Raw genomic sequence first — 25,436 nt, 5'->3', positions numbered from 1 at the left:
TTAAGCCATATCTCCTAGAACAAGATTATAATTATGGCACACACAAGGAGTATAGAAAGCTCGTGAATTTCTTTCCAAAAGTCGTGCTTGCACTCCAGAATTGTGCCCTTTCATATTAGCTCCATTGTCATACCCTAGTCCTCTGATGTTTTCAACATCTAGTCCTAGCATTTCAATTTCTTTCACAAGAGTGTTAAATAAATTTTCACCAGTGCTGCTCTCAACTATAATAAACTTTATAAAATGTTCATAAATTCCTGCTGGGACATCTGAGTGTGTGCCATCAGCGACATATCTTAGCGCCATTGACATCTGTTCCTGATGGCTGATATCAGGAGTGCAGTCAAGAATCACTGCAAAATACTTTGCCGACTTAATTCTAGCAATAATTTCCTGTTGAACAGCTTGGCCTATAGTATCAATAATTTCATCTTGTATGGTCTTGCCAAAATAATGATCATGAATGTCTTTGTTAATAATTTTCTGTATATGATCTTGCATAACAAAATCAAATTTTCCTAGCAATTCAATGACGCCTAGAAAATTGCCATTATGTGGATTTCCAATTTGTTCTTCAGACCCACGAAATGCCAAGTTCCTTTCTGCCAAAAACTGTACAGAAGCAACAAGTCGCTCAAAGACTTGATTCCAGCGTTTTGTTTCCTGTCTTTCAATTTTTCATTTAATGTATCAACAGTTAATCCAGTAGATAACCTTTGCTGCAGTTCATAGCAATTAAGTGTACATTGCAAATGTTTTTTTGATTTTTCATGATCCTCTAATCTTGTATGAATATTTGAATCCAGAAGTAGCAAGTGCAGAATCAGAATTTGTGTCAAAAAGTTTGCAATAGTAACAGTAAACTTTATCAAATGATTCAGAATATATTAGCCATGGTCGTTCTATATCTTCCCCATTTTTTAATTTTCTTTTACAATGAAATTTCGAAAAATGTAACCCTTTTTCATTTTGCGGAAAATTTTCTACAGTGATCTTAGGGGGTCCTTTGTTCACTAAATAATCTCTGACATTTTGATTTATTTTATTTGGCCATGTAGCAGGGTCATCTTTTATCTTTAAAATATCACATAGTGCTGGGTTTGAATTTTCTTCTCTTGATTCTGAAATATCCTCATTATCCTTGTGCGTGTTAACAGATATATTTATACATAATTCAGATGTATTTTGTTGAGCATTACATCCAGAAAGAAAACTACTACTAGCTTCTGATGTAATTTCTTTAGAAATATTTGTTTCAATGTCGTTTGACTCGACTTGTTTGTCTGATTTTTCAGTTTCAAACAGATCTACTGATTTACTCAAATATTTATCAAACGCACCTTTTTCTTTCTCTGCTTCAGTTTTCTTTACCTTAGCTAAGGTTCTCTTCATGTTACCACTTAGATATTTTCTACCGACGTCCCTTTGTCTTTTACTCATATTTTGGCTTGTGTTCTTCAAAACTAAAAACTTATCTCTTTTTTTACTACTAAATTGCACAATAAAATAAAATAGTTTAATTAAACTAAATTAAATAAAAAAATCCTCCTTACAAAATTAAAAGTAAAATTAACAAAACTAATATAAACATTTTCCCTTCAATTAGCTAAAACAATATAGAGATAAAATATAATAAAATATATTGATAAAGAGATAATAAATAAATAAGAATTATAGTAAGATTAAAACATAAAAATAGCTTTTTTTATTTGAAGCATAAAAACAAACTTAAAAGTTCTTTTGTTTTTAGTTAATATAATGTTTACTGAAGTATTGAACTATATAGACTATGTGATTCTAGATACTATAATATAGTATGTAGTCTAGATAAATAAATCTTAAGTATCTAAACAACTCAACAAATTAAAACATAAATAAAAATAAATCTTAAGTATCTAAACAACTCAACAAATTAAAACATAAATAAAAATGTAAGCAATTGATTACTGCAAATATCTTAATATAAATAAACAAACATTTAATATTAAGATTATTTATTAGACTTGAAAAAAAGTACTCTTAAAATTATCCAATAAAATTTATATTGTCTTAAATATAAAATATTTACTGAAAAGCGAGAAAAGTTTGCGTTAAACAAAAGTAAATAAAACTAATAGTAAACAAAATGAAAAATAATTATAGCATAAACAAACAAAAAATATATTACAAACATTTCAAAAGTAAATACAGCTTAATCTTTAACAATATAAAAGCTGCCGCCATGTTCATTGCTTGCCTCGTGAATTTTCGGAAATAAGTACTTCTGGAACTTTCAAAGTAGATTGGAAACTAATATATTTTATACCATATACCGCAATAACTAAGATAAACTAAAAATAACAATAGACGTTACCATGCGCATTAAACGTTCAACGTTAACTGTACGAATTATATTAAGATTTATAGAAATTTATAAAAAAAAATTACTGCCATTTATGCTATAAATTGCGGGGCCCCTACCAAGCGCGGGGCCCTATTTGGAGCAATCGGTCAAATCGGCCTAAGACCGGCCCTGATTAACGACAATAAAAAGTCTGAAAGTGTATGAAAAAAGTCTTAATGCTTACCCAGTGGGCACGGGACATAAAAAAAAGTCTTTTAAACGTCTTTTGAACGTTTTAGACGTCTTTTGAACGTTTTTTGAACGTTTTGAATGTCTTTTGAACGTTCAAAGGACGTCTTTTTAAGATTTTATACCCACTGGATAGCAATAAGGCTTGTAAAGCTTCTCCTTGTTTTAACACAAACCAACATTTTGATTTGTTTTAACATGTTGTTACATATTTGTTTATACTAGATGGCTGTCACAACACCGTTTTTTAAATTTGAATTTGAAATTATCACAAATGGATTCTTTTCTAAAATGCTAGATGAGAATATTACATCGTCTCCTTTTTTTTAAATACAAAGTAAGTCGTATTTTATACAAATGTGAGATTATGACCGAAAATTATTAACAATAAAAACATTCAAGCATCTTGCTCATTAGCATTAGAAGTTGTTAACAAAAAAGAGATAAAAACACATTCCATTTATACAGCGATTTTCAAAAAAGATGTCTTTAGTTTAAATATAATATATGCGAGTAGTTCACTTGGCGCCTTGCAAGATTGTGACGTGTTGTGACGTGTCTGCTCGCTAAATTTAATGTTTTTCATTACTGATAAGTAAATAATTACTTTTTTTTTCGTATTTATGTTTATGCACTTTTTATTTAATTGCAATTTGCATGATTTACTTTTTTCAAAAGAAGAAAAACAAGAAAATAAAGTACAAATGAGATTCACGCGTTTTGTTTATCGTAAACATAGTTGAGTTGCATTGAAATCTAATTATAATTCATTTTAATATTTTGGTAATTTATACGCGTTGATTAATATAGATAATTTACTTTGGATTCTTGGGATGCGCATTAAATAATATATACATACACCAGCAAATTTCAACTTTTTTGAAAAATTAATTTCTTCAAGAGGAAGTATCTTAATTATGCCAAAAAACTACAAATTGCCAAAGTTTTAAGTCATTTCATTTCTCTCTTATTTTAATTTTAATTTTTTACGTTTAGTTAACCATGAAACATAAGCTAAAATGAGCTATACTTAATGAATTTTTAAAATGAGTGTTGGTGTAATACATTTTCTCGCGTATTTTTGAAATAAATTTCTCGCGTATAATGAAACGTAATTAATTTATTATTTAATTTTTATAATTTTCAGACACATTTGGGTTTTGTAAAAATGGGTAGTTTTACATAAAAGCCATATAACTAGATGAACTTATAAGTTCATTTTATTTACTTAATTATGTAAATAAAAATTAAACAAAAAACAACGTATTCGCAACTTATTTGGGTTTAGAAAGACAGTTAACAAATAAACTTTTTTAGATATTTTTGTGTTTAAGTTAAAATAAAAAGTTTAGCCTTTTAGTTTGTAAACTTTAACTTACAGTCGTTGCCAAAATATTTAGGCCGGCTTAAAAATTTACCAAAAATAAGAAAAAACCATTTTTTATTCATACACATAGTCTAAAAAAATACAAATATCTATAAACTAATATTTAGTTGAATGCCCTTTGTTTTTAAGCACTGGCTTGATATGTTTTAGCATTTATTCGCCTAGTTTTTGACATAGTTCTTTGGTGATTTCAGTACACCAACCTAACATAATCAAGTAGACTAAATCCTGTATTTTGTGTGGTGGATGTTGTTTCACTTTCCGCTTAACAACCATCCACAAATTTTTTATTGGATTTAAGTCTAGTAAGTTCCCAGGCCATTCCAGCATCTTGATCTTTTTTTTGACAAACTAGCCTTGAATTGTCTTTGCTGTATGGCACGGTGCGCCATATTATTGGAATGTGGTTCATCGATGTATTTGCATTGTATTGCAAACCATGCTTTCCAATATTTGCAGATATTTGGATTTCCATATAGAGCCGGGATAGCTCAGTTGGTTAAAGCGCTGCTAAAAAGTTCAGAATAATTAAACCCGTAATTTCGAAAAGGGCACAAGTCCACTTATTTAAAATTTTCAGGATCAACAAAAAAGATTTTTAGAAAAATAGTCTATGGTGTATAAGAAACTAAATATGAGAGATAAAAAAAAAATCATACATAAGTTTTTAGAGTTTTATCTATTATAAAAAAATAATATATAATACATATCGTACACCCAGATCAAGGGTGCCACAAGTCAAAAATTATGGATATTGAGTTATGAATGTCATTTGATAGTATGTTATGTGTTGTACATGGTGACAAAATACCACAAGTCTAAAAAGAATGTTTTCAAAATGACATATACAAATGGCAATCTTAGTTGGAAAAAATATTAAAAACTTAAAACTTCAACAGTGATTTTCTCAGTTTGACACTTTTTGACTTGTGGCACCCTTGATCTGGGTGTACAATATGTTTTTAATTTAAATTTATAGACTTATGTCTTTTTCAAAATGAACACTTTATTGTATATAAAAATCCAAAGATTACCAGAATAATAATGATTTATTATTACATTAAAACAATTGGTATTAGTTAATCATCACTTATTTCTTGGAATTCATCGTTTGCCGAAGTTGTTGGCCATGCAAAAACTTCTGTATAGAAGTTTTGGTACTCTTCTATTGAATATGGAATATGTTTTTTATTTTCTTCAAATCTGATTTTTTTTTTCATTATTGGCAATTTTTGAACATATGTAGGAGTACTACCTCATGGTATGGTTAGTCTTGTATCCATCTTTTGTAGTAGCTGGAAATCATAACTGACTGAGCAATCTATAGATTCATGTGTTGTCATTAAACCTGACATGGTCTTAAAGAATGTGAAATGTGACACTTAAGAAATACCAAAAGTTACTTTTTTGTTCTTGGGTACTCCTTTTCCATAGGAATCTACAATTAGCACAAGTTTCTTATAATGGTTCGGACTAAGCATGGAATTCTCAATACTATTTTTGTTTCGATACGTTACGAAACGAGACTAGTAACGGAATTCTTCTCAAAATGTTTTTGAGTTACGAGAGTAAGGCTTTTAAACTTTCGGGAAATTTATTTCGATTGGGTCCCGGAAGTTACGAGAGTACCAATTGATTTTCGGGAAGAATAAAAATCTCGAAACCATTTTTTCCCGAAAAATTTCGATACATTTCGATACATATCGAGAAAATGAAAAAAATGTTAATAAAAAATGTTTCAATCGTCATAATTTGCTTTGAGGATGGTTTGCTTTTGCAATGTGACGTAGTTTGAAGAAGTGATGAAGTTAAAGAAATAGTCAAATCGCGAAACGTCATAGATTGTTGTTGATTTGGCGGGATTTGAACTCACGACCTTTGGATAACGGACTCATGCCTCAGATCACTTGACCATTGAAACATTGTAATAAAAAATCCCTAATTTTAATTACACATTAATGTGACATTATACATACATTATAATTTATAATTTAAATAATGTATTTTTGGGAAGTTTTTTTATGCTGGTTTGATGGTCGAGGGGTCTAAGACGCTCGCCAGTTATTGGAAGATTGTGAGTTCAAATCACGCGAAGCAGATGATAAGACTGGTTAACAAACACACACAAAAAATTAAATTTAAATTGAAGAGGGCTAAAGACCATGTTTCGATGCCATCAAATCAGTATTTTGGTTCTTAATATCATAAACATTTTTATTCAATTTAAATAATGTATTTTCGAAAGTTTTTTTAGCAATGTTTCAATGGTCGAGTGGTCCGAGACATGAGTCTGTTATCCAAAGGTCGCGAGTTCGAGTCCTGGAGTGGAGATGCACTGTCCATGGAATTGATGCAGGTGGAAAGGAGGAAAAATATTGCCAAATCTACCAAGTATCTTTCAAGCAGTATATCAATAACGCCAAAGAAAGCACCAATGATGGAGTCAAAGGACAGGATAGACAATAATTGCCAATGATGACCCAGTGGTCGTTGAAACATTGCTATTGTTTTTTTTAACAAATTAAATAATTCTAATACGAAATTTAACTATAGTAATTTTAGTTAATGTACTAATTTAACTAATATGAATATAATTTCACAAAAAAATGTTTCAAAGGTCTAACTTTCAAATCTGACATCTGAACACAAAACGTCATTGATTGTCGACGAGTTTGCACGAAAACGTCATTAATTGTTTGATATCAGACCGCTCGACCATTGAAACAGTGCAATAAAAAGTTACAGAAATACATTATTTAAATTCAACATTGCTCACAAAAAAAGTAAAAAAAAAATTATAATTTGTACATGCTTTTTAGTTTTTATTGCACTGTTTCAATAAATTAGTAATTTAAAATTACTTAGTTAGTAACTTAGCTATAAGTTAAACAAAAGTTTAAAAAATTTTAAGGAAAAAAGGAATGAAACAAACACCAGCTTTACCATTTTATTTAGTCAAAAGTTAAATAGTAATTTATTTCATAAAAAATGATTAAGTAAAGTCAACAAATTAGGCAGTTAGAGTTGATGCGGCAGGTCCAGGTGTAATTGTAGCAGGTGTAGCAAAAGGGTCATCATTTTCAGAATCATCTCCAAGGTCAACTAGCGGGACAATCCTTCAGGCAAAGATGAGAAAGTAGATGTCTTTGGTGTATCCTCTTCAGCAATGGCCTCTTCAGTGGAAGTGAGCTTGTAGGTTTTTATCTTCACTCGATCGTAGTTTTACTGGATGTAAAGCAGTTTTTCAACTTGCTCAGGTTGAAGCTTGGTCCTCTTGTAGGAGACAATGTTACCTCCAGAACTGAAAACTCGAGCAATGACCTTGAAAACTGTGAGCAATGACCTTGTTGATGCAGACTTATTTTGTCAGCTAAAAGACTTTCTGAGTTGTCACATTCTTCTCAAAATTGGCAGAATCTCATCATAAAGGTTAAACTCCTCTTCAGTAGGCACTGACTCAGCAAGTTTCCGGCCAATGTCATTTCCAGGATTGTGTCTAATAGAGCTCAAAATCTTGCGCATTTGCATAATGCTGTCAAGCATCATGTAAACGGAATTCCAACGAATTTTGACTGGGGCAAATGACCTTCACAACTTTTAGAGATGACCTTTTTTGATTGCTCAGGTCACTGTCGTCCATTAAAGATTTCTACTGAAAAACCAAAAAAAAAATTTATTAGTACATGGTAACCAATTATAAAAACCTGAAATAAAATTTACAAGTTAATTGTAACTTAAATAAAGTTAAATTAGCAAGTTAAAACTGAATAAGGTCAAAAACATTTAGACAATTTTAAGTTTTACCTCCTTCTCAATCCTTTGCTCGGCCAAGTTTGATCGGTGACACAACTCAATGCAGTGGCTTTGCTGATGGCAGCTTTGAGATTCATTGTTTGAACTGACTTTGTCTCCTTAATCGTGTTTTCCACAACCAGATTGAGAAGGTGGTCTGCACACAAGAGAGAATCATCAATATATGTGCACTTTGGAATAGCTGCCTTCATGTTCGCAGCTGAATCATGAACACATACCACTGAACTGAAGCCGTCATTTCCAGGAATGTCAGAAACATACCTGCAAAAATCAAAAACAATAATGTGCAAAATGTTACAAATTTTACAATTTCGTGAACATTTTTTTTATAACTCGTTATAACTTGTTATAACTCGTTAGTCCTGTTATGTAAGAATGTTAATTTCGAGAAATAACGATATTTCCCGGTAAGAAATAATATTCTATATTATAATACTATCATAGTTGTATTACTACTAAAACTTACTTGTCAAGTTTGTCTGCAATTGCATCGGCAGTGTGTCTTTCGGCAAAAGCTCCAGTGCCAATGACAAACATATTGAGCTGGAAATCTTCTCTGATGTAGTGAAGGGTGATTACTTGATATGAGTCCTTGTTTCGACTACTTCAAAGGTCTGAAGAAAGGGCAAATCCAGGTAATTTGGGAAGTTCGGGTAGCAAAACGTTGTCAACTGCATTCTTGACATTGGTAGGCAGCAATGGTAGTTTAAAAACAAAAAGAAAAATATGGTTCAAGGTTAGGTTTGTAATTTTTGTTTCAATTTCAAATAGGGGCTGTAAATGGGAATATAAGTATACTATACTTATACAATAAAGGCTTGTTTCCAACATTATACCTAAAAGGGTACTTTTGGGAAAAGTAAAACACACCACCCCAAAGTATTTATTTCAAAAATTTCATAATCCCAATAAAAAAAAATACCAACCCAAAATGATTTGTTTCAAAAAGAAAAATTTACACATTTAACTTACATAAACTTTGAATATGTCTTGGCCTTCTTCACATTCATTTTAGGTGCAAAATAGGCCAGAAAATCCTTGAAGCCATCTGCCTCGACCAAATTGAATGGGAGGTTGCATCTTGCAAGAAACTTGACAATTTCAATATCTCCTCGCAGTTGTTCTTTATCCTGTGATTTGTACTTAATGTACGCATCAATGTTCTTTGCCTTTTCTGGAGTGGTCGGTGATGCCTACCTTCTTTTCTTTACAGTTCGGTTTAGGACCTTTGGAGTTTTGCCACCTTTCTTCTGCTCATATTGCTCATCTTCATCATACAACTAAAAAAGTAACAAAAAAGCAATATAAGTACATTTAAAAAAAAATTAAAACAATGTACATTAAAGGTACATTAAGGAATTATTTATAATTTAAAACTTTCAAAGTACTAAATAACAATAACTTATGACTTGAAAGTAATTTTATGAAGCTTTAACCAATGCTTTAATTAAGATATTTTCAACAAAAGTCTAAAGTTATTCAAAATAGGCAAATAGTATACATAAACAGAACTATAATTAAAATGTAATGTAAAACTAAGTTTTTTAATTATCGCACCTGTTCAAGCTCTTCAAAGGCTTGGTCTCCTTGGCGCTTCTTTTCAGCTTTTTCCTGTTCCAATGCATTTCATTCAACAGAGCGTTGACTGACCATGTTTCTTTTCATTCCACTGGTACTGCCATCATTGATCTTGACAGGTGTTCACAGCCCCCTATGTTGTACTTAGTGAGGTCTTGTCCATACCACCTTCAGTGACTTTCTCCTCTGTGAAACGCTTCCAGATCTCTGTTCTAGGCCTGACCATGTTGACTTGACTTGAGTGTTGAGTCTAAGTATCGAAAATTTTGTCAAAAATTAGTTTTTTTCCGGACTTCAATCAAACACGCCTGATCTTCAAAAAGTTTCAGGAACTACAAAACTAACCAAGTACTTTCCCGGAAAAAAAAGAACCAAAATTTTGTTAACATGATAATTCTACTGTTAAATATTTTAAATTTTGGTCTAAAATGTTTTAACAATAATTACTTTTAAATTAATGACTTATATTTTAAATTATTTAACTAAAAAAATTGAATCATCAATACATTTGTTTCTAGCAATTTTAACAACAATCTTGTCTAATAATGTTCCTTTAAAAGCAACAAAAGTAACAAAGAAACAATTAAAAAGTGTTTTCTTACCATAAAAGATAAAAAATCCACAAAAATTAGTTGAACTTTATTCTTTTTTCTTGATAAATAATATAATAAAAGACTTTAAATTGATATTTTCAAACTTTAATTGTGTTTCTCAAAAAAAGAAAACAAAATTCAGCTGTCGCGCGTGTCAATTGTCCTGAAAATGCGTACTTTAACGGATTAACCGGTTAATCAAATTTTTTGCAAATCATTTCGGGAACTCGAAATAACTCGAAATATCCCAAAATATCCCGAAACACAAATAATTCTTGAAATGAGACAATGAAAATTTTGGAAAAATGAGTTTCGGGATACTCGAAACCATTCTCGTAATGATTCTCGTAACTACCGGGAATTTCCCGTAACGTAACCGAAATGTTACGAGAATTTTGATGATTTTTCAAAGTCGCTCTCGTAACTGATCGAAACTTCTCGTATTGTAACGTAACAATTTTCTCTAGCTTAGTTTGGACACCTTTATTTTACATTCATAATATCTTAAGTATTAGGCCTTTTAATTTCAAATTTTTTGTTTGCATCAGCTCTAAGATTTTCATACTCTGTTGGTGTGTAAATCTGGTCATTTTTTCAAATAGTTTTGCTGTTCCAAACATTCTATAGTTGGGCAAAAACGAATGACCACTTTTGGTATGTAATATTGTATCTCATTTATATTGCTATCTTGTGTAGCTACCAGTAATAAAAGTATTCAGACCTTGGCATAATTTCTATTTTGGCCCGGACAACCATCAGAAAGTAAATGCTGTTTTTTGGCTTCGTTGCCAATATTTTTTTAAATATAATCCAGCACAAAGGTATATACTTCGTTGGAACCTTTGTTTTCAACTCCTTCATAATATGAATAAAATACTGATTTACCAGTTTTAAAATCAGATATGCAAAACTAACACAGCCATAGTTGACGTAGATAAAATATTTCCTAGACAGAGATATGTGGAAGTGGCAAAGTTTGCATAAAATCAAATGCAATACCAAACACATTTGGATTGTTTTTGCACTTAGTTTCAACTTGCTGAACTTTTTTGTAAAATTTATTTGCTTGTATTTTGTGGATCTCAATATCTGCTTGATAGACTCTTTTTGCATTGTCATTAAGGTGTGGGTTTTTTAGTTTAACTAAAAAAACCCACACTTTAATGTGTGGTTTTTTAGTTAAATTAAAAAGTTAATTCTTCACACAGTCCACAGGCATCAATTTTCTCTTTACTAAACGATAAACTAAAATTTTCTTAGGATTATTTAAGGCAAAACTTATATTTAACAAAATAATCTGGATATTTTTGTTCGTATACTGTGTTCATGATTTTCACATTGAGTTTTTCATCCAAATATTAAGATGATGCGTCTTTACTATAGTAGTGCACATATGATAAATAAAAGAAAATTCTTTTTTCTTAGGTTCTTCAGATCTAAACCGTCTTCTCTCTATTTCCTTCTTTTCAATCAATGACTGCAAGTATGAGACATGGACATTTTTAATGTTAAATTTGTTAATAAACTGAATTGTACTTTCTACAAAATCTTCAGATACAAGCTCCATACACTTTGAATTACATCTGTAAATAAAAAAAATTATTGAGGTAATATTATAATAATTATATATCAAAATGTTTTATCTCCAATTATTGGTGCTAAAACATGAGTAAATAAGCAAAAATTTGAGAACGAATATTGCCTATATTCTATATTATAGAACAAAAAACTAACCTGCAAGAAGCACCTGTCTGCTTTGGTGCCGCATCATTTCCTTTGTGGTTTTTATAAACTTTTCTAGCATTTTTGGCTTTTTTTATTTTTTTGTGTTTATATTTTCTACTTATACTAGACTCTTTTCCAGATCTACGCATTTTCAGCAAGCTCGTGATTTTCCATTTTTGCAACAAATAAAATAAGATTATGTCACTTCAGTTGCGCTTTATTTCACTTAAAAAAGGCATAAGTCCGGGACTTGTGCCATTTTCAAATAAATTTTAATTTTCATTTGCATTGGAAGTTGTTTTTGCTCGCTGCTTGTCATTTAATTACGGTTTCTTGACTGCGACTCGACAAGGCAATTTAAACTCAAAAAAAAGTCTACGTCTTATTGTTCTTTTACTTACAAAAGATGGTAACTGTTTCTTAATTTCTGAGGATGATATTGAAGGATTTTTCATTGCAAGTCTTTTCATACTCAAATCAACACCTTTTGTAGTATTTTTTGGCCTTCAAGATGATTTTTTTAGGACTAAGAGGACCAGTTCTTTTGTAATGTTGATAACAGTTGACTTCAAAATTTTCATTTTTCTTTTATTTCTATGCTAGAAAATCCATCCTTGTGATACTTTACTATTACTGCACGTTGATTAATTGAAACAGGTTTTGTTTTGCCTATTTTACATTATGATAAAGTAATAAAAATCAAAAAAATCAACAAATAATATAAAAAATTACTAGATCACTAGAATCACTTAAAAAATATTATAAAAAGGCTAGTAAAATAGCAAACAAAATTAATAACCGCTCAATTCGCCTCATTGCAACAGCTATCATATACCTGCTAAAAAATGTTTTCGCATAATTAATAACAGGTTAATAACCGAGATCAATATAAGGAGTTAAAGTATTGCAAAAATAGCTAAAAGTCTGACTGGCCTAAGTATTTTGACCACTACTGTAATGCAAAAAAAAAAAAAATTAATCACTGGAAAGGTTTAGTTTTGTTTACGTTTACTAATTTTTTAAGACGCATTTCATTGTTATTCTACAAAAAATGGCGTCTTCATAGCGGTTTATTTATGTTGATTTTTCAAACTTATTTTTCAAATAAGATAGCAACTAGTTAACTTTATCTTTTATTTTTTCTGAGTTGACTCTTATTTTCTAATAAGCTATCAACTCCAGCTTGAAGCAACTTAACATTAAACATTGCTGGTACCTAATATACATGTATTAATGTATTTTCAGGTGCCAATAAATATGACTGAAGACAAAAATTTCGGTAAAGAGATTTTTTTAGAGAACAGATTTTCAGAGAGTCAGATTATGGCTTATGGTTCACCACCACAGTAATATAAGACAATTTAAAATACAAATCTGATAAAGAATCATATAGTAGTATACAATGTGAAAGGGTTGAGATTTTGTGTTCTCTTAAAATTAATAATTGTGATCGAATGATTGTTATAACAAAAAGTAAAAAGTTATAACAAAAACTGAAACAAAATCTTTTTCAAAAAGTACCGAAAGAATAAACAATAAAAATCTGCAAAAATGATTTTAGATATGATACATTATAATATGTTAGATATTTAAAAAAAAGCTATATATTTAGATGAAAAATACAAAATCTCGGATACCCCAAATGAACATTAAAAAAGTCAATGATAGCTGAGGAAAATGCATTACTACGTCTAAACTTGAATAGGGAATGTCAGGATGAAACACTAAAAACTTTTTTTAATTCTTTGACAAAATTGCCATTACCTTACTGCAGAAAAAAGTTGACCAAGTTAAAGAAGTAAGTATATAAAAACTTGAGTCATCTGTACAAAGTACAGAGGCATCTTTAGTTCTAACCGGTCCTTCAGCATTTCAAAAAAATTTTCGTCTAGCAGTGCTGACTTAAGGGGAAGGGGAAGGCTATAAATTCCTAGGTAGTACAGTTTTAGAACCCTAATTTTGTTCTGGAGAATGATTAATGTAAACAAGTTAGGCTGTTTTTTAAAATTAAATGATAATTACAACACATCTTTGACTTAAGTTAATTTTAATTAAACAAAGATCCTGAAAGATAAAACGTCCTCTAAAAACAAGTTCATCAATTAAAAATGGCCTAAACTTTGGCGGTGACCTCAAGACATTTGCCTAAAAAGACCGTGGATAAAGACGGCACCGAAGTAGTATCGAGTGGACACGGAAAAATCCGGTCAACTTTCAAGTGAGATTTCTTTAAAACCACAAATACTTTTTACTTCTTTCATTTTTTTTAATTAAACGTTACTTCCGTATCTTTAACTGTGTTGGTAAACATTTGTTTACAAGTCAATGATTTGCAAAATATATCGAAAACAAATTGAGGTGCGTGAAAAAGTTGAATTTTTTTGCAAAATCCCATCGACATTCATATCGCTTGATTGCTAAACGTATAAATGTCCCGAAATCTACAGTCATAGATATTATTAACAAGTTTAAGACTACTCAAAGTTTCGAAAGAAAACCTGGAAGTTAACTTTCCATAAATCTAAAAAAATTAAGTCGATTCTCAGTTCAATAGAAGTTAGAAGTTATAGAATAATAGAAGAAGCTAGAAGTTCGAACCAGTCACAGTGAGATCAAGCAAGAAAATTCACGACTTCGCGTTCTTTTATCAAAAAAGAACGTAAAAATGCTGGAATAAAGCATTTCATAAGAAAAATACACCTAAGGGTAGCTTAAATGGTATAGTTGAATCAACGCGCAAAAAAGTTGGTTAAAATATTGGCGGATAAAAGTATGTGTATCATTGAAGACGACGAAACATATTGCTAGGCGGATTTTTCACAACTTCAAGGTCTATAATTTTACTATGAGAACAAAGATGAACCTGTCGGCGATAAATTTATATATATATAAAAAAAAAAAAAAAACTGCATCCAAGTTCCCTGTGAGGCATGTAATTTGTAGCTGTGCCCAGGAAAATAAGTTCTATAGAGTTTCTACAAACCTTTGAAACATATGACCTATAGAAATTCTATAGAAATTCTATAGAATTTCTATAGAATGGCTATTAAATTTTATAGAAACTGCTATAACACTTTTTTTTCTATAGAAAAAAAAGTAGAAAAAAAAATTCTATAGAAATTTTTATAGAAATTAACAAAGATTCTATAAAATTTCTATAAAGCTCTATAGAATTTTTATAGGCCATATGTTTCAAAAGTTTATAGAAATTCTATAGAACTTTATTTCCTGGGTGTTAAGCAGTTCTTTAGTTTTATCACTAAGAAGATTTTGACTGCCGCTCGCTACATCAAAAAATGGCTCCAAAAAAGACTTTTGCCATTTATCAAAAAACACTAATACCGATGTCACTTTTGGTCAGATCTTGATGTTTTACTCTATTCTAAAAAATTCTAAAATGGTGCAAAAATAATAATGTGAAAAATGTAAATCTAAAGATGCGAATCCTCCAAATTGTCCTGAAGAGCACAAGATTTAAGATTTTTCGGCAATACTTAAAGAGTTTTTCGTTAGACAGGTGGAGTAACAAAAAAAAGGACTTTCAAAAATGTGAATTAATGCCACCAATAAGGTGAAAAAAAAAATCTGCAAAATGATGGCATCAACCTGCTATAAAATTCGATTTCTTGCCAAATAGTTCATTAAGCCCCTGAAGATTATGTTGAATCCTTAATTAATGTAAACACATTTATTATAAAAAAATTGAAATAAAAAGAATTTATGGTTTTAGAGTAATCTTAATTTTAAAGTTAACTAGATTTTTCCGAGTCCACCCAATATGTAAATCAAAGTGCAGCGAAAAAAATTGGTTTCAAGCTATATTTTTATAAAGTCTTTGATGATCTTGATATTTATACATATATTATATCAGTATATCAATATATTTACATCAGTATATCAGTATATTTATATCAGTATATTTATATCAGTATATCATTATATTTACACCCAAGAAAGGCAGATGTGACATTTGTTGAAGATATGAAGTTAAAAATACATTTCTAGATAAATACACAAAACATGTGGATAATAAAAGTAATGCAAGAAAGATAAAAAACTTGTTTCCCGAGCTGGTAGATTTTGATTTCTTACACACATTATAAGTAATAAAATGGCAAATTTATCTTTTAAGTAATTTAAAATAACAATCTCAAAAATTGATATTTTTAAAAATATGCATAAATATGGTTATGGCAACAAATTTTTTTTAGGAAGTCAATACAGAAAAATTTAGATATTCTGACTTAAACTCTGCGTTACACGATCAACAGATTCGAAACAAACCAAGATTGATGCGTTTTGCATCCACATGCTTATTTAAGTTTAAGTATAACTGATTTTTTTTTTGTTTATCTGAATTGCATAATTTAAATCCTGCAAATCATGTGAATCCTGAATTATTTAATGCGGGACCTCTCATGTACTGAAATAATGCGAGAATGCAATCACTACATGAAGCATAATTATATCATCCAAAAGTTCCTATTTAAGGGTCACGCACATATGGAGTGTGAGTTGGTACATTAAGTTTTAAAAATTAAAATTAGACATAAAAGTCTTTATCTTTCACATATCTTAAGTTAGGTGGCAGATAAACAAACCTTTATATGCAACATTATCTTTCATATGACTATAGCCATCTGGAAGATAAAGGTTTGTGATCTGATTTTTTACATATATGTAAAAATTACTAAAAAAGAAAAATCCAAGAATCTAAAGTATGACGTTAAATAATTAGTCAATAATTTATTTAAATTACGTTGATATACCTCTATTTGACCTGATAAAAAAAGTGTGATTCCTGCGGCGTCCCACAAGGATCAATTTTAGGGCCCCTTTTTTTCCTCATTTATATAAATGACTTGAATAAATTTTCAAGTATCTTAAATTCAATCCTATTTGCAGACGACACAAACTTATTTTATTCTGATAAGGATATTAATTCTTTATTTGAAACAGTAAACAAAGAGCTTGCAAAACTAAGTGAATGGTTTATAGCAAATTAATTATCTATAAACATAAAAAAAACAAAATATACTTTCTTCCATCGTCTTCATGAAAAGAAACTCATCCCATTAAATCTTCCAATTTTAGTTGTAAATAACTCTTGTATAATAAGAGAGCGTTCATTGTTATTTCTTGGTGTTGTTATTGATGAAAATGTGAGTTGGAAGGAGCACATAAATATAATTCAAAATAAAATTTCGAAAAATATTGGTCTACTTTACAAAGCTAAGCAGTTATTAAATCAAACCTGTTTAAAATACATTTATTTTTCATTTATTCATAGCTACCTAAGTTATGCAAACGTTGCCTGGTGTAGCGCTAATGTAACTAAAATAAATAAACTATTAATTAAACAAAAGCATGCTTTAAGAATTATTGGAAATGTAGATCGTTTCTCACACACTAAACCTCTATTCATTAAATTTAATATTCTCAACGTATTTCAACTAAATCTTTATCAAATTCTTAAATTTATGTTCAAAGTTAATAAAAAAATAGCACCTATTTTATTTAACTCTTTCTTGGAAAAAATATATCATCCATACCCAACACGATTTTCAGAAAACAATTATGTTCAACCTAAAACCTATTACTCTGTTACTAAGTTCTCAATTGCTAACAGAGGTCCTAAACTATGGAACATGCTATTAAATAATGAGTTAAAAACTATTTCTTCTATTAAACAATTTAAAAACAAACTTAAGCAAAAGCTTTTAATAAATGACAACGAATTAAAATTTTTCTGAAGCCTTTGATTAGGAGTAATCACGTTTGTCTATTTCTTTATAAATATGATTTAAATATATATTCTATATACAGTTCAATTTGTACATTATGACGTTATTTTTTATCTGATATAATAAACTTTACACATATAAAAGACACATTATGATACTAAAAATGTTTTTAAAAAATATATATATTTTTTTTCTTTGTTTGTTTGTTGTTCGTGTATTATCTGTTATTTTATGATTTAAATTCAAAAGGTTTATAAATCTAAAACCAGTTAGGAAAAAAATAATTTAATTAAAATAATTAATTAAAAAATCTTCGTATACTTTTGGATATATTACACTGTAATATAGCGTAAAATGTTTTTTAGTTTTTATTCATGGTTATTTTATTTTAACGCAACGTTTTGTTTAACGTTTATTTAACGAGTTACTTTGTTTTGTATTTTTATTATTGACATTTTTATTTAAAGGGGCTTGGTGATAAGACAGAACTTGTCTTCTTCTTGCCCCAGCTATGTATTTATATATTTGTATTGCATAAACTTGTAAACTTTTCTTATCGGCGAAATACATAATAATAATAATAATAATGATGATTCCAAGTTCACTGCTTTATAGGAGTAAATATATAGTAAGGGTAAACTTTATTATAAGCTGAAGTTTGATGATGAATATAAATACCTTATAGATCGCCAAATATACTAGTTGGTCAACTACATCGAATACCAATCAAAATACGAAAGTGGGATGATTTACAAGTATTATAAGCTGTGGTTCCAATAAATTACCATACAATTTACGATAATTTGAAAAAAAAAATGTTGCATATGCATATGTGCATTACATATGCATAAGTGCATTACATACCTTATTACATATACCCTTACAATTTTATTAAATGAAATTTATTTATTTCTAGTAGGGGTATATAAATATTGTTTGTAAACTAAATTAAGTTAATTACTAACGTAATTTTGTATGAGTTGCCTACTTTTACAATCTTCTTGATAAATTGGTACATCTTGAACAATATCTTATATAATCCTATTGTAAGCTCTAAAAAATTTTTGCATTTGTTAATGTAAAACTTTTAGACATAATGGCGCACTTATAATAAAAACAAAGAAAGGTAACCTGGGCAAAGCGAGACACCGGAGCAAAGTGAGACATTGAGGTTTTCTAGCCTTGTACAGAACTTTTTCGAAACAAAACAGTAGTTTTGTTTTGTTATGTTAAAAATATTTTAAAATAGTTTTCATCTGTTTTTCCTAAAATATGACATAAAAAGTAGGTTTAAAGTTAACGAGTTGCATCAATTTGATTAAAAAATCAAACTAATTTTTTTTCTTTTGTGGAAAGTACCCGCGTACGCTGCCATTTCTACCTTAAAACAAACATAATATTGAATTTGGAATAATTTATCTGTTGTCTTTCAGCTGCTATTTTTTTTTTGTCAGATTATTTTGTTTCGAAGAATTATATTAACTTTACATATACATAACTTTACACGAAGAATTATATTAACTTTACATATACGGGGAAAGTGCGACAATGCTAGTTACTGAAAAAGATCATCAAAGTAAACTTGCTATCATCATTTTATAAAAGAGTTTAACTCGTTAGTTGCATGTACAATTGAAACATAATTTTATTAGAAACTTAAAAAGAATATAACATAACTTTGTTGCTATTTAGTGACCAAATCTTTTTGAAGAAAACCACAAGAAAAAAACTAATCAAGCTAACTAAAACATTGGAATTAAATGGTCATGATAAATTAAAGCCATTTGAAAGCTTTTCAGAGCTTGTTACTTCATCAAGTTCTTTTGAAGACATATTTCAAATTCTAAAATTTTATCCCGTCAGAAAAAGTTAGTTGAAGAGAAAATTATCTGAAAAAAAGCCCAAAAAGAAAATTAGCTGAAAAACCTGAGATTAAAACTAGTCCATATAAGAAAAAATTTATTTAAAAAGAACAATGGAAAAGGAATAACAAGAAAAAAAAAGAAAAGAATAATAAGAAAATATTTTTACTTGAGAAGAACAATGACAATAAATTAAATAAAAAAAATAGATATAAAAAAGAATAAAAAGAAAAAAAAAATTGAACAAATGCTTGATTAATAAAGATGTAAACAATGATAAGGAATGGTTTTCTCTAGTTTTTCAAGGAAAATGGTGCTATACTACCCAGATTGACTGGTTAGCTTGTTGTGTATGTACTGTTTGGGTACACAAAGACTGCACATTAATGATTGCTTTTTATCCGAATAAATTTTATTGAAATGTTTTGACTAAAGATGTACTGGAATTCCAGCCGGAATGTGACTTTTAAATCACTTCGGTTCCGGAATTGTGACTTTTTAAGATGTACTGGAATTCCAGCCGGAATTGTGACTTTTAGATCACTTCGGTTCCGGCTGGGTTTACAATATTTCAGGCCGGAATTTATTTGTTGTATTTTTTATTAAGATATGTGACACAGACTGAATAAATTAAATCAAAAAAACATTGTCCTACAGGGCAATGCAGAACTATGGGTAAACCTAAGTAAAAAATACAAAATTATTAACAAACACAATGTGATTTTAATGCAGTAATGAATTATGTAAGAATTACTAGAAGTTTAGGAATATTGTGGTGCAAAAAGAGTTGTAATACAGTTTTGGGCAACAAACTAGCACTTTTTTTATCAAAGATGTTACCTGCCTCTGAGAATAGTCTCATTTTAAATTTTAATTAAATTTTAAATAGTTAAAAAGTAAAGGATGCCAAATATAGTGAATATTTAAATTTTAACTGGAAATTTTAAATGGGAAAATAGAAAACAAAGAAATAATTTTAAATAATAATGTTATGCAGATTAAAATCTTCAATAAATAAAATTATAAGAAACAGCATATTAGATTTAAATGAAATAAGAATCAAATTAATAAAAAAGGTCATATAAGTATTACAGGTTATAAATATATCGTAGCCACGATGCTGAGGTGCATGCTTTCACTTTCAATATTAAAAGTAAAAAATTATATAAGTATAATTTTCGCTCCGGCTGGAATTTTATTAATGAATCCGGCAAATTTGGTTCCGGCCGGAATTTTCCATCCGGTACACCCCTAGTTTTGTCTAACATGAAACTTTGCATATTTTTTAAATTAATGTCATTTTTTTAATTCCTGTTTTTTATTTTTTTATTTAAAAGGAAAATTGCTTTTTTATGAAGTAGGTTTGGTATTTTATTAAAATATTTGACAAATATGAAACTTTGTGTTTAGTATATATTTTTTCAATTAATATTGTGTTTTACTTTCTATTGTGCTTTTTGTTTTAGATAATATTTGTTTTTTATGCAAGCAAATTGATTAATATATTCATATATTTTGAGTTGCATAACAAAAATTACATTTTAAAATAATAACTGTGGTTTTTGTTTGTATTCTTAAATTTAATCAGATTGAATTTGCCACAAGACTGCTTCAATTTCATTGAAAAATTATATTTTTACTTAGTTTTTTCTCCAAATGAAGTCTGTCTAACTTTGGCCAAAATTTTAAAGAAAGTGAGACAGGGTAGTTGTTGCCATTTTGAACTGAATTATGTACTAATGCAACATCATATCAATGCAAATCTTTAAGAGATCATTATTTTTTTTAGAGATGTAATGTGCTGCATAATAAACATAATGGCCTGAAAAATTGCTAGTTATGAACATTCTTTCAGAAAGTGTCTCACTTTGCCAGGTTACCCTATAAAACATTTATAGTAAAAATATAGTATTGTGTAATTTCTACGTTTTTTATTACAAATGAAGCACAAAATAGTTTAAATCATCAATAAAAATGAAATATAGCCCGCTTCCCGGCTGCTTAAAAAAAAAATAACATATTATATACAAATAAGCCATTTTTACATTTTTTAAATAAAAAATATTTGTCTAAAAAAGTACCCACGCAGGAAAAGTTTTAACTAAAACAACAACAACAATAAAAAATAATTTACACCAACTTAACAAAAATTACATGTTTTAGGAAAATATTGTTTCATGCTGTCTTTTTTTCTTAATTTCCACTATTTTAATCGTTTTTCCAAAATGCACAATATAATGATTGTTTGGTACCATCTTATTCATCACCTAATAAACGTTTGTTTAGTTGTATTATTTTATTTGGTTTTATATTATTTTTAACTTTTATTATTTTTTTAAATTATTTTCAAAAACATAGAAGTTTGGTTCCTTGAAAATAACATAAATAATAATAAAAAAGTATAACTTTACCACAGAGATCACAAGCTTTCGGACAATTCTTTCTTATAAAAACACCAACATCGAGGAGACTATTACATTCAGCTTTAAACATTTGGCAAGCTCTACTGTAAATGTTTTCGCATTCTATAATATCTTTAAACGAAAAAAGTAAATTAGGTAAGTTATTGTAATATAAAGTTGATATGGTTCATATGATATTTGATATAGAGATATGGCTCGTATTGAGGTGGATATAAAAATATGGATGATACGATATGGAAATATGACTCGTCAACAGGCCCAAGCAAAGTCTTTGCAAATCCTGGGTTCAAATTTAAGTTGGTACCCTAAATTTTGGTTTTCTGGGTAAATTGAATTAAAAATGAGTTTCACTGTCTATGACTGTTTTGAATTCTTATGAGATGTCTCCTGCTGTTGTTGTGAAAATCTCCTCTACTTTGACTTGGGAGTCCTAACAGTTGTAACCTCCTGCCTCCTTTTCTCTTTTGTCCTCCTCTATTTCTTTTTCCGTCTGCTCTTTTTCCATGTCACCTTATTTTTATGCATTACCAGAGAATAATTCACTCTAATGAGAGTCAGCTTTTTAGAGGAACCTCTAAGAAGATCAAAAATGTTTCCACTCTGAGAAAAAAAGAAGTTTTTGTATTAATGAAAATATTCGTATTCGATATAAAATTATAGTAATCAATCATTTTCTCTCTAGTTAAATTTAACTTATCAAACTTAAGAAAACTTTTGCTTCTATAATTTAAAATATCGACTTTTATCATATTAAGCATGAATTTTCGAAAAAACATTAGATCCCTGTCATACTATTTTCATTCAACCTAAAAATCTAGCACTATTAGTCTTTCCTTGCATAGGCTCAAAGTTTATTGCCTGATTAAATGTTAATTAATCAGTTTTTGGACAACATCATCATAGACTTCCATTTTCTTGTAAAACATGTTTCAGCAGTGTTGATGGAATAAATTCTTTATGACAAAGGAGATGATAATCCTGCCAAAGTCACCAAATCTTTTTTGATCACTCATTTGTCAAAAGCACTTGGCAAAATTACTAAACTACACCAGCTTTATAACATTGAGGTCCTTGCCCCTGTTTTTTGAGATATCAATCATTGAAGATGTAGTTTAGATAAAAATTAATGACTACTTCAGTAGTCATTAATTTTTGAGCTAGCTTCCATCATCACAAACTGTGGATTGGTTGGAACCACATTCTGGTAAGAGAATATGGTTCATTTTTTCATTTTTCATATATATTTTCATTTTCTCGAATCTGAATAAGAGCTCCTTTCCTTTTTAAACTGACTCCAGCAATTAGAGTTGCAAATAGTTAAGGCTGGTGTAATAACCCTGACATGTTTACACTCAATTTCTCTAAACTCATGCTCCAACAGTTGGAAGGCTAAGAAAGATATGTGCATTATATTGGACAACTTGGTTGTTGTTGATATGAGTCCTTTAGTTTATAGAATTCTCTCTGTTCCATAGTGAAGGTTGTTTATTGTATTTTAGTTGGTGGTCTGCACAAATTATAGAAGAAACACCAACAGTATTCTTTCTTTTATTATATCTGATAAAAATAAATAAATTCCATCAAATATAAGTTTAAAAAAATTGATATTTATTTAGTGATTTGAATTAAAGTTAAAATTCAAAATATAATAAAAGTCAGGAGGACAAGAATTTCCAACAATAGTTTGAATGCAAATTCATAATTTAAAACACTTTAAAAATGCAATATATATATATATATATATATATATATTATATATTTATATATACATACATACATACATATATATATATACATATATATATATATATATATATATATATATATATATATATATATATATATATATATATATATATATATATATATATATATGTATATATATATATATATATATATATATATTTATATATACATACATACATACATATATATATATATATATACATATATAAATATATATATATATATACATATATATATATATATATATATATATATATATATATATATATATATATATATGTATATATATATATATATATATATATATATATATATATATATATATATATATACTGCATTATTATTATCTGATATATGGTTGCGACTATATTTATAGACTATGAAATTGAAAAAGAATTAACAGCATTATAAGCACTAAATACTTATCTAAAATTAGAATTAAGGTTATTGGAGCAGATTGAAAATTTAACAAGTCTACATTAGAGCATTCTGTGAGGTACAAAACTGATGAAGGTCAAGTTATTGTTGCTTCAACCAAAAAAGAACATCATCTAACAACTACAGTGTAATCTTGGCCAACATCGCAAAACTGTTTGACAAATGCTACTGCTAATATTTTATAAGAATGTAATGAAATTCTATGCTTCGTAGTTGTTATTGCTGATAATTTATGTTCAAATAAAGGTGCAAATAATTTAGTTGTCAAACTTAAAATAATTTTAAAAAGAAGCTTACATTGTTTAAGGTGTCTGTTGCATCATGTTAAACTGCTACTGCAACAAATAATTAATTTAGAGGAACACAAATGAATAAGTTGTAGAGGAAGATTTAGAAAGAAATTGTGTCTAATTTAACTATTCATAAATAGCTATTGTTTCAAATTACAGACCATCTAAAACTTTATGAGAACTACATGGGTATCTCAAATGGTTGCATTTCTAGAAAGTTTTTTGTAAAAAAACATGGACCAGTTGGTCATGTTAGATGGCTAACTTTGAACTTATGAATAACAATGGTAAATGTTACTAAAACAATTTTTATTTTTTATTAGCAATAACTAAGTACAGGGTTTGTAGCCAATTATTTATATGAAACTCCCTGACTTTTTCCTGACTTTTTTAAAAAATCAACCGAATTTCCCTAACTATTTTCAACATTTGCAAAGATTTTTATAAAATGTTTGAAATTATTATCTGCTGTAATGGACATGCTTAAATTGTATATGCTTAGCTATTAGTTAAGTTGGATTTTAGTATAGATTTTATTATAAACGTTAGTATGCATCCTATCTTTAAGGATGACTCCATAGCTCCATAGTCATGAACGCTAAGAAAAATATAGGTTTCAGAAAAACCTAAGTTTTACATGGAATTACCCTCAAATCAATTTATATGTCAAATTAAATAATAATATTAGATCTATCCTGGGATACAAACCAAAACTGAAAAATATTGGTGGCCAATCTAATAAAAAACGATTACAAGAAATTAAAATGAATAAAAGGAGAATCTATGAGATGTTAAATATAAAATAACCACAGATATGTTACAACTTGAATCAACTTGGTAGTATTATTGTTTGTATTAGATGTTTTATGCAATAATAAAGATTGCTTTTCGATTAAAATGCAGCAGTATGTGCAACAGAGAATCGCTGAAAGACAAAATAAAAATTTAGTTGGCTTACTAAAGTAGTTAAATAATCCATCAAATTCTAAACACGATTTGGAAATAGATTCTATATTAATATTGCCTTCCAAATACCTTCAAGCTTCGGCTAAAACATTATTTTCAAAGCTATTTGTTAAGGGTATTGATGTTGGTGGTACTTCCGCTGATATTGAAGAGTTAGAAAGCAGTATTGATGGGACTGAAACGTCATATATGGCCAAACCAAATGTATTGACTACATCTGAATTAACAATTCATCAAAATTTAGATGCTGCCATTACAAACGTTAGTCGAATTGAGAGTCCAGAAGATTTTATGTATGG

At 28.7% G+C, this 25,436-nt stretch overlaps 2 protein-coding genes across 2 annotated transcripts; both read right to left on the bottom strand.

The window, feature by feature from the left end:
- On the bottom strand, positions 1–501 carry LOC136089706 (uncharacterized). The gene has a single exon (XM_065815767.1). The coding sequence runs from the start codon at positions 499–501 to the stop codon at positions 1–3; it is 501 nt and encodes a 166-aa protein (XP_065671839.1).
- Positions 502–768: 267 nt separating this feature from the next.
- Positions 769–1,392, bottom strand: LOC136089705 (zinc finger MYM-type protein 5-like). Its single transcript, XM_065815766.1, has one exon. It carries the CDS (start codon positions 1,390–1,392, stop codon positions 769–771), a length of 624 nt encoding a protein of 207 aa, XP_065671838.1.
- Positions 1,393–25,436: the final 24,044 nt, after the last annotated feature.

Source organism: Hydra vulgaris, chromosome 13, assembly GCF_038396675.1.
Source record: "Hydra vulgaris chromosome 13, alternate assembly HydraT2T_AEP".
Lineage (NCBI taxonomy): Eukaryota > Metazoa > Cnidaria > Hydrozoa > Anthoathecata > Hydridae > Hydra > Hydra vulgaris.
The sequence above is the reverse complement of the archived record's forward strand: the minus strand, read 5'-3'. Positions and strand labels throughout refer to the sequence as shown.